This window comes from Actinia tenebrosa, unplaced genomic scaffold (genome assembly GCF_029948245.1).
Source record: "Actinia tenebrosa isolate PJP-AT-01 unplaced genomic scaffold, QUT_ActTen_1.0 PGA_scaffold12__29_contigs__length_12842862, whole genome shotgun sequence".
In the NCBI taxonomy this organism is placed as follows: domain Eukaryota; kingdom Metazoa; phylum Cnidaria; class Anthozoa; order Actiniaria; family Actiniidae; genus Actinia; species Actinia tenebrosa.
Window position 1 is genome coordinate 3120294 of NW_028292572.1, and position 11268 is coordinate 3131561.

An 11268-nucleotide genomic window follows, 5' to 3' on the forward strand; every position below is an offset into this window, starting at 1 on the left:
ATTAATTAATTAATTAGCAGCTAAATAATTTAATTATCTGATTTCATTACTACAAGGCCCAGCCTCTGATGCGATTGCAGGTTTATCCATCACTAGTGCTAACTATCTGGAGGCAAAAGAATTATTACAGAAAAGATTTGGCAATAAGCAGCAGATAATCAATAGACATGGAAATAATTCTAAACCTTAACTCTGTGAGATCTGGATATCAAGTAAAGGAATTGAGACAGTCGTATGACACCATAGAATCACATGTACGCAGTTTAAAGTCACTAGGTGTACCCTCAAGCTCTTATGGAGCTCTTTTGACATCCATTGCCATGAATAAGCTCCCACAGGAATTGAAGTTGCTGATCAACCGAGAAGTGAAGGGTGAAGAAAATGGAGCTGGATCGTTTGTTAAGGGTATTTGAAGCTGAGTTAGAGGCTAGAGAGCGTGCAGGGACACACATCCCCACAACTAGGCACCCTATCTCAAACCGCACCACACGTCTACCTACAGCAGCTACATTGGTGTCAGGAACCACAAGCATTAATACTGGCAGTGTCACCTGTTCCTACTGTAAACAAGCACATGCCTCTAATAGTTGTAATGTGGTCACAGACATAGCTGCAAGAAAGAGGATATTGATGAGCAGTGGAAGGTGTTTTATTTGTCTAAGGAGGGGTCATGTTAGCAAGGAATGTAGATCCAAGGGGAACTGTAACAAGTGTAAGGGACTTCATCACATCAGCATATGTAACCAAGGAAGTAATATTGAACAATCAGTATCACAAGCACCAGGCAAACCTACAGCTACACAGAGCATTCCAGGAAACAACTCGAATCTCAAGAATACCCCATCTACACAACTGTATGACAATACGAGAACTCCAATATTGCTTCAAACAGCCCAAGCTCAAGTTTCAAGATCAGACTCAACTGTAAGTATGAATGTTAGAATTATTCTGGATGGGGGGAGTCATAGATCATATGTCAGTGACAAGGTAAAGTCAGCCTTGAATCTACCAGTTGAACACACAGAATCTATGCTTATTCAAGCCTTTGGTACAACAAGTGAGAAACCTATTGACTGTCCTGTGGTTAAGCTTAATCTTAAAACCCAGGATGGGGAGAATATCAAGGTAGCAGCATATTCTGTCCCCTTTATTTGCACTCCTGTTGTTAGACAAACAGTGTTAGAAGCCCAAGAAAGATATGATCACCTAGCCAACTTGAAATTAGCAGATCCTATTGCTGGTGATCAAGATGCGGAGATTGGTATTCTTATTGGATCTGATCAGTATTGGAAACTAGTGACAGGGTGTGTGGTTAAAGGGGAGAGTGGTCCAATAGCACTACATACCAAACTGGGATGGGTCCTTTCTGGACCCATGGAAGAAGATGCCCAACATGACACAGGTGCCACATTAAACCTTGTAACACAGACTCATGCCCTAAGAACCAGTAATATCAATTGTGATCTCAGAACCTTCTGGGACTTAGAAACATTGGGCATTACACAACCAGAAAAATCAGTGTACGATGAGTTTGTTGATACCATCTCATTCAAGGAAGGACGATATGAAGTGCACTTACCCTGGAAGGATCCAAGACCAGCCCTTCCAGACAATTATGAACTCAGTCTAACGCGTTTGAATGGATTACTCACACGACTACGACAAGAACCTGATATGCTGCTAGAATATGACGCTGTCATCAAAGATCAGGTAGAGAGAGGAATTGTTGGGGTGGTGGATAAGTCAGAACCTTGTGAAGAAGGTAAGGTCCATTACTTACCCCATCATCCAGTTGTAAGGAAGGACAAAAGTACAACAAAGTTGCGAGTTGTTTATGATGCCTCATGCAAGTCAACGGGTCCTTCCCTAAATGTTTGTCTTTACACTGGTCCTGCTATGTCACAGAAGATAATGGACATCATTCTGAGATTCAGATCTTACAAGGTAGCTTTAGCTGGTGATATAGAGAAGGCATTTCTGAACATATCTGTAATCAAGGAAAATAGAGATGTTTTAAGATTTCTTTGGATTGACGATGTCACTAAAGACACTCCCAACGTAGTGGTCTTACGATTCACTAGAGTTGTATTTGGAGTAACTTCGAGCCCATTTCTACTAAATGCAACTCTAAACTTTCATTTGGAACGGTACAGAAAACAAGATCCAGACTTCGTGGACACTATGATGCGTGCAACCTATGTAGATGATGTTAGCACAGGAGCTGAGAAAGTAGAGCAGGCGTATGAACTCTACTTGAAATCTAAGGTCAGACTAGCTGAAGGAGGATTTAATCTTAGAAAGTTCATTTCCAACTCTGCAGAATTAAGGCAGCGAATAGAAGACAATGAAGCAAGCATAGAGGAGTGCATGAATTCATCCCCTACATCAGAGTTGCACCACTCAAACATTGACACCCACGGTGAGGAACAAACCCCTAACAAGTCTAATGGCAGTACAACAATCCACAAGATCCTAGGAGTACAGTGGAACTTTAAGGAAGATCAATTCATTTATGATCTGAACTCTCTAGGAATGTATGCCAATGGCCTTGAGCCTACTAAGAGAAACGTTGCGGCTGATGCTGCAAAATTCTACGACCCTATTGGATTCTTATCTCCAGTCACTCTACAAATAAAGATACTTTTACAAGATATATGCACTACAAAGGTTGGTTGGGATGAAGAGTTGAATGATGAATTGAAACAAAGATGGAGGAAAATAGTTGAAACATTACGGAACTCGGAGCCTATTCTGTTAGACCGTTGCTATTTTGGTGAGATCAAGGAGCAGGTTTTGTCTTGCAACTACCATGGATTCTGCGATGCTTCAAATAAGGCGTACGCAGCCGTAGTGTACTTACAAGTTAGGACCACCACTGGTACTTATGTCAGGTTTGTAGGATCTAAAACAAGAGTAGCTCCGTTGGACACACAGTCCACTCCCCGGTTAGAACTTTTGTCAGCACTGATCATAGCAAGACTCATCACGACTATAATCAAGGCATTGGAGAGCGAAGTTCCAGCAGATAGCATTACCTGTTGGAGTGACTCGACAGTAGCTCTCTATTGGATAACACAAGTTGATAAGGAATGGAAACAGTTCGTTCAAAATAGAGTTCGTGAAATAAGAACACCTGTATCCGCACCCTCTTGGAAGCACTGTCCGTGTATTGAAAACCCCGCAGATATTCCATCACGTGGAATGAGCGCACCAGAATTATCATCTTGCTCAACTTGGCGTCATGGTCCGGAATGGCTGAGCGAACCCAGTCAAGAACCTAGTCAAGACAAGGACTCATCGATGGAACCACCAGCTGAATGCTTTGACGAAATGACAGTTACGAAGCAAGTTAAGCAGGTTGTACTAGTAACTGCGGAAGAACAACCAAAGTGCATGAATGATGTTATCAAATGTGAGAGGTTCAGCAGCCTCCAAAGACTCTTACGAGTTACAGCCATGGTCATCAAGTTTGTCAGGATCCTTCAATCAAGAATGAAGGTCAGAAAGAAGGAACAAGGATCAACTAGAGTTCTTAGGTCAACGTCTAAAGAGATCAGAAAGGATGAAGAAGTGAAGGACATCACAAAGACTGATCTGAAGGAAGCAGAGCTACTTTGGATTAGGGAAGCACAAGGCAACATGTCAAGGAATCATCGGTTTAAGTACTGGAAACAAGAATTCGGAGTATTCACTGATGAAGATGGAATCCTGCGATGCGAAGGAAGAATATCCAATGCAAACCTACCTTACGGAACTAAGCACCCAATACTATTGGATGCTAATCATGAATTCTCAGCGCTTCTAATAAGGGATTATCACTCGAGGGTGATGCATAATGGAGTAAAGGACACTCTCACAGAACTGAGAGCAAGATTCTGGTTGATCAAGGGAAGGCACACAGTGAGAAAGGTTATCCATGGTTGCGTTGTTTGCCGTAAGTTCGAAGGGAGACCCTACAACGCACCTTTATCGCCGTCACTTCCAGAGTCAAGAATCAAGGAATCACCACCATTCACCTTCACTGGAATCGATTTTGCAGTACCCTTTCATGTAAGTGAAGGAAAGAAGAAACCAAGTTACAAGGTATGGATTTGTCTCTGCACGTGCTGTGTGACAAGAGCCTTACATTTGGATGTTGTACCAAATATGACGCCAGAAGCCTTCATGAGAAGCTTAAGACGATTTACAGCCAGACGAGGTCTACCATCAAAAATTATATCAGATAACGGAACCACCTTCCAAGCCGCAAGCAAGATGATAACAACATTAATGAATGACTCTAAAGTACGCCGATATTTGGCAGAACAAAGAATTGAATGGTTATTCAATTTGCCAAGGGCCCCTTGGTGGGGAGGAGTCTTCGAAAGACTAGTGAAGTCTACCAAGAGATGTTTAAAGAAAACATTGGGTAGAGCAAGTCTCACATATGAAAAACTGCTCACTACAGTGATCGAGGTTGAGGCGATACTCAACTCTAGACCATTATCGTATGTGACAGTTGATGACATGGCAGAACCGCTGACGCCGTTTCACTTACTTTGTGGTCGAAGATTATTAAACCTTCCAGATGCGAATGTGATGACAAGCCTGGACTCCGCCGTCCATGAACAAGACTTGAACAAGAGAATGAAACACCTGAGCAATTTGATGGACCATTTCTGGCTCAGGTGGCGAAACGAGTATCTACTGGAGCTGAGAGAAATACACCGTCACTCTGCAAGGAAAAGGGGTAAAGCAGACACCCCAAGGAACGGTGATGTTGTTATCGTTCGGGATGATGAGCAGCCTCGAGGATTCTGGAGACTCGGCAGAATAGAGAAGCTCATCGCTGGAGCTGACAACCAGATCCGTGGAGCAGTCGTTAGAGTCAAGTCAAAGAAGAGAGCACCATCTGTCTTAAAGAGGCCGTTACAGAAGTTGTACCCCTTAGAGATAAACGACAAGGAAGAAGAATGAAGGACGTTTCAGAAGAACCACAACATTAATAAGGAACTTTTGCATTTAACGTTGACATCGTTGAATTTGTTAGTTATAAATTGGAACTCTATTATAGTTTCTTAGCAAGCAGTAAGAATTGCTTCCCAACGGGGGGAGTGTGTTGAATTTGTAATTAGTTAAGTGCGCGAGGCATCATGGGGCTCGTGACGAGTAAAATAAAACATGGCGGATTGAAACGAATTCTTGAATCTTTGGAGTCTATTTATTCTCTTTTTACGAACGGAATCTTCTTAATTTTACACACTTCACGACGAAGGAATTTGTGGGTCCAGGTTTACATTTGCAGTGCAACCACAAGCTGAAGTATCTAGAAATAAAATGATTATCCATGCTTTTTGTGCTTGGTTGCATATACACCAGTTTCGCATTCGACTACATACCGCTGTTTTTGAAGACCACAGACTCATTTGCACAGACTTAGCCTCGTTTATAAGTCGCCTATTCACAGATAGAATTAAAGATCTGTTGGATTTTAAAACATTGGTATTGTTCAAGTCGTACATCCTTTATATTACAGTTGACTTTCGCAAATGACTTGCGCTTAAGGTGGGCTAACAAGTTTCGAACTGCTCCTGGAATTCTTGGAAAACTCCTGAATTTTTTCCATGGCCCTGGAAAACGACTTGAAACTTCGGGTCTTGGTGTTGCAAGATGTATAGTATTCTGGGTTAGGGTTATTGTATTGCAGGGTATTGTTTAGCTCCAAACTCACTGTTCTCGGCTATTTCTTTTATTGTCTTCGTGGCTCAGGTGCTCTGCAACACTAAGAAAGAGCCGAAACTCATATTGGGTAAAATTGTAGACAAATGAAGTTAAAAATAAAAGCGTTTTCTCTGCCAACACTTAGTAAGGCGCTTGTTCTAAAGGAAACCTGTCTTATTATTTTAGTTATTTATATTCCTGGATTTTTGTAAGCTCCTATTAGCACGAAACCTGAGCGAAGCCTGTGCGTATAAGCCTTAAGTCATAAAACACACGGTATTTATAGAAAGATGTCATCGCAAGTGTAAACCAGTTATTGGGCGTAAGCAATATTTGCAGAGCCAACCGTACTTTAGATAGAATACGAGTGTTCGTTGCCACGCTGTATCAATCAAAACTCAGTTCTATCTTGATTTTCTGATGAGGATTAAAACTTTTGAAATCGCACCAAATTAGGAAAAAAAGAAAAAAACAACAACATTAAAGTAGGCACGCATTTTCCAGTGCAATAATAATTACAGCAGGTCTTGGTCGATGACTATTTGATAAAACAACTATCTCAGTTTTATCTGAATTCAGCTTTAGCATATTCTTGGTCATCCATTTCTTGATGTCAACAGCGCATGCCTCAACCACGCGCCTGGCATCCTCGACCTCCAGCTCTGATGAGGTCGAAAAAGTTATGTAAAGCTGTGTGTCATCAGCATAGAAATGAAATTCTAAATTATGCTTCCGAATAATGTCACCAAGTGGTCCAATGTAAAGTAGAAATAAGATTGGGCCTAAGATCGAGCGCTGCGGTACGCCACATTCAAATGAATTGGATTTAGAGATACTAGAGTTCACATTAACACGAAAAGACCTGTTACAAAGATATGCCTTAATCCATTCCAAGGCTTTCCCATTGATACCTTATTTATCAGAAAGCCTTTGAAAAAGAATTTGATGACTTACGGTGTCAAATGCAGCAGATAGGTCAAGAAGTACAAGAATAATGGAGCGCTGGTTATCAATTGCTAATAGAATATCATTATGTACTTTGAGGAGTGCAGTCTCGACGCTATGATTTTGCTTATATGCCGATTGAAATTTTTCATGAAGGTTGTTTTCCTCAAGATGCTCTAGAAGTTGGACAGCAACAACTTTCTCGACAACTTTAGAAATGAATTTTAGGTTAGAAATCGGCCTAAAATTTGAAAATTCTTCATGCGATAAGGTTTGATTTTTTGAGCACCGGTTTAATAAGTGCCTGTTTGAGACTTGATGGTGCACAAGCATTTTTTAGAGAAAGATTTACTATGTTCGTTATTATAGGAAGCAGGAGGTCTAAATAGTTTTTTAAAAATTGTTGATGGTAGAGGATCAAGGTCACATGATTTTGAGATCAAAGGCTTAATTAACTTAGAAAGGTATTCTGTTGAGACATCTTTGAAAGATGTAAGGTAGCTCGTAGGTGAATCAGTCTTTATATCTTTAGAGTTGACAGTGTCATCATGCATAAATCCATCTTGAATAGCCTTTATCTTGTTAAAAAAGAAATCAGCAAAAGAGTTTGCTAACTTGGCGGAAGAGAGACAGGATGGATAGAGAGGAGAAGCATTTTTATGATTAAGTTTTTCAAAAGTAGAGAACTTAATTTTTTGATCAGATTTGTGATCAGAAATAATATTGGAATAATATTCATCCCTAGATGTTTTGATCAAGTTTTGGACCACTTTGCATTGGTTATTGTACAAATCACGATCTATTGTTAAGCCCGTTTTGCTCCAAGTTCTTTCAAGTCTCCTCCTTTTAATTTTCTCAGTTCTTATTGCATCAGAGTACAATGGGGAAAATGGACGCAGAGTGACAATTCGGACCTTTGAAGGTGCATGCTTGTTTAACAATGATGAAAGCTCTGATCCATACTGATAAAGAAGACCGTGCTGAAGTTAGCCGCACATTCAGCCGCACATTCGACTTTGGCTTCTTAAATCGCGAAATCGAAAGTAAACCCTACCTAAAAACCATATATTATTGTTGAGAAAACTGTCGGCATTTCACTGATGACAATATTATTTCTCACAATGCGGCCGTAAGCTCGCGACATGTTTTTATAACACTCGACACTTAGAAAAAATTGGCACGTTTACTCAAATTTTAATTATTCAAACCCTAATAACTTTCCTGGAATTGATTCCATTTCTATGAAAATCACGCAATAAACTTACATGGCACTACTAAGCCCAGTGCAAGAGGTTTAAACATTCTACCATGCATACTCGGACTTTTATGATGCCCTGAATTCAGAAGTTTTTTAATTTTCTACCGAATTCAAGATTTAATAACTTTTTGCCGATTTCTTAATTTATTCCCTCTCGTTTTACCTTTGATACACGCTAAAGCAAATAACTATACCAGTGCAAGCTATTTGGAGACTATAAACAACTCCGAAGCCTTCGTAAAACGGATCCCAAGTCTGCACTTCCACACGTGACACCCGACACCTCAATCCTAGCGGAAGCTCACTTTCGACAGCATTCGTTGTTTCAAACCTTAATAACTTTCCTTGTCAGGGTGCCCTCCCTCTTTACTGCAAAAATTCTTGGTGGGGTTGGGTCATAAGATGCGGTTCAATATGAAAATGTATTATAACTAAGATAATTTTACGATGTAATAAGAATAAAGATTACGATGTTGCATGATGATGTTGATGAAATCAAATCTTTATTGAATTTCACAAACCGAAATCGGATTATGAAGTACATAAGTATATATAGCAATCATAATAGCGGAATGTCTATGAAAATCTTTCTTAATATGAAATAATACTATAAGTAAAACTACTAGAGAAAAACTTTATAAATGCATTATGCAATTAGTAGAACTCTACGAGAACTATATATTTACGGTATCATTAAAAATTGAAAATAATGATTAAAAAATTGAATGAAAATTTTTCTGTACTTTTTTGTGTAAATGAATGAACAGTATTAAACTTTGGAAACTCAGTACACTTACTTGAATCTTATTGGGCTTTCGCTAAAAACAATGACACAGTAATATAGTGATTTTAAACGTCCCTTAAAGCTTTTACTGAGTTTGGTTGTAATACTTATTCCTATCGGAGTGCCAATTTCTCTGCCCGTTCATAACTACATTGTTCTTTATCCATTATATACTTTACAATAGACCCGTTTCGAATTCCAAATTACCGCTGTGTTTCTTGATTACAGACTCATTGGCACAGGGTTAGCCTCGACTTTGTGTAGAATATTCACGTGTTCCAGTCAAGGTCCGTCGAGTTTCAAAGTGTTTGTATTGTTGAAATTGTGCATTCTTTACTTTACCGTTGGTATTTGTGAATATTTAAACACTGATACGAGGCTAACCCTGTGCAAATGAGTCTGCAATCAAGGAACACAGCGGTAATTTGGAATTCGAAACTGGTCTATTGCTTCGCTGGCCAATACCTTATTAACGTATTGCATGTTATTCAACTCTGGACGTAAATCAGTTATTTCCTTGGTTAGAGCCGGGAACATCTTGATAACTGTTTCTCGAATGGAGTCAACTACGTTATCTCCAAGATGTGCCACTCCTAGCATTTCAGACCGTCCGCGATCGATTTCTTCGTGTTCTCGTTTAAGGAATGCTTTGTGCCTCTTCAATTGCTTTCCCTTGGAGTCTTCGTTTAATTGCTTGGCGGCAATTTTCAGTAAATAGTCCTTGTATGTGAGAACTTTTTTCTCTGTTTCTTTATGTATTTGTTCAATTTTCTCTGGTTGATCTTCGTCTTCACTTTCACCCTTTAAGAATGCTCTTAACTTTGTATTTAAAAATCCCCTGTCGTTTAATCTTGAAGCATTAAGAGCTACCTTATTCTCCTTCACTACTATGGTGGTTAATTTTGCTGTTATGTCTTGGTAACTCTCGTCGGTTATTGTGCAGTAAATTGCGACTGGTTTCTCTTTTTCATACATGGTAAGATTTCGATGTATAATTTTCTTCTCCCTACCCAAGATATCGGTATTTCTGCATTCATCTGTCCATTCATAGTTGACATCTCCCTGTCCTTCTGCTATGCACCCCATCTCAAGTACATGATCTTCAGTTACATGGAAACGCCACGGAGGTTCGACTGCTACCTTTAAAGTGTTACTCTGCTTGTATTTTAGAAACGACCAATCGAAGATTCCGGTCAGCAGTCCTTTCGCAATTTCTTTCCTGGCTTTGTCAATATCAATTGGCATATCTGGACGCAGTATTGCAAAGACGTTACCATTTTTACATAAAGAAGACAATGGATTCCGCAACTGTTAGCATCATTTTGGAAAGGAAAGCCGCTTTCAAATCTCCATTTTAACGATTTCTTCTTCATTGGCACGAAGGGATCGCTGTATTCTACTTGGGCCAGGTCTATGTAAAGAGAAAGCAGCTTTACAAACTGGTCGGTCGTTGTTCTCTTGCTGTAAGGATCTGGATCATATATTATGATTTCCCTGTAGGCTTGGTGAGAATCATTAACAACGAATATCGTCCAGTGACACTCATGTTTGTGTTGCGGGATAACAAAAAAGGCGATTTCGCCAACTTTGCATTTTTTCAATCTCTTCGTTAAGCGAAGCAATTCCTTTTCTTTATCCATGGGGTTTTTGTTTGTGTCACTACATAGCTTTTCTAGGTGCCCATTAAAAGTGGAATCAAAGGTCTTTACAAGCACTCCCATTTCTTCAGCCTCCTGACCGATCAGTGCACAGGAAGCACGCACTATGACGTCGTTGATGTGTCCCGTTGGTGTGGATGGTGAATAGCTAAAATCGACCTGTGGATATTCTAGCGCTTTGAAATCTCTACCATAAATGCTCTCATTGTTGATAGCTGTTAGTGCTTTTTCTTTATACTGGACATTCATCACTCTCTCCATTTTTTTCTCCAAGTCTTCCTTCTCTGCGTGCTCTTGCTGTCCATCATCAACTGCGAGATTATCATGTTTCTCAGGTTCGGCCTCAGGCATTTCCTCAATGTTTTGCTCAATTGGTTTGCACGTAGACAAATCATGTTCTTGGTTTTCCTTCTCATAGAAGAGAATATAGCAGTTGGATTCCACGTCTCTGGAGGCAGTGTACTGCTTTCCATGCTCGATCATCATCTAACTCGACGAAAATCCCACTCTCGTCAGCAATTACAGCCTTGTAGTGACCTTTATGGGGGTCTTTTCCAATATGCAGAACGATGGCTCTGAGTTTGTATTGATCTTCTACGTTGTTCCCAGTTTTGGTGCTAATGACGGGGTCTATTCTGATCCTTTTCACAATCTTTGGCTGTGCCATAGAAGAACTCTTCAAATAAAAAATAAAAATTTCTGGAGGCCAGGCAATCTGACCGTTTTGAAGATGATCGGTTTCAGTCTTACAATTTTCACACTTGACTTTACATTGCTGTTTTGTTAACAGCTCACTGTGAAAATAATCGTCCACGAGGTCCTGCAGTCCAGCTTTAGTATTAGCACTTTCAGTTCCGCGCCGTTGTTCTTTATTGGCTTTCTGTATATCCACTGCAAGGGGCAGAACGAGCATAGGTTGATCT

The 11268-nt window shown here is 39.9% G+C and overlaps 1 protein-coding gene across 1 annotated transcript; it reads left to right on the top strand.

Annotated features, from left to right (window-relative positions):
* Window positions 1–41: 41 nt before the first annotated feature.
* Window positions 42–5838, top strand: LOC116287882 (uncharacterized). Its single transcript, XM_031694591.2, has one exon. The coding sequence runs from the start codon at window positions 382–384 to the stop codon at window positions 4954–4956; it is 4575 nt and encodes a 1524-aa protein (XP_031550451.2). The 5' UTR covers window positions 42–381; the 3' UTR covers window positions 4957–5838.
* Window positions 5839–11268: the final 5430 nt, after the last annotated feature.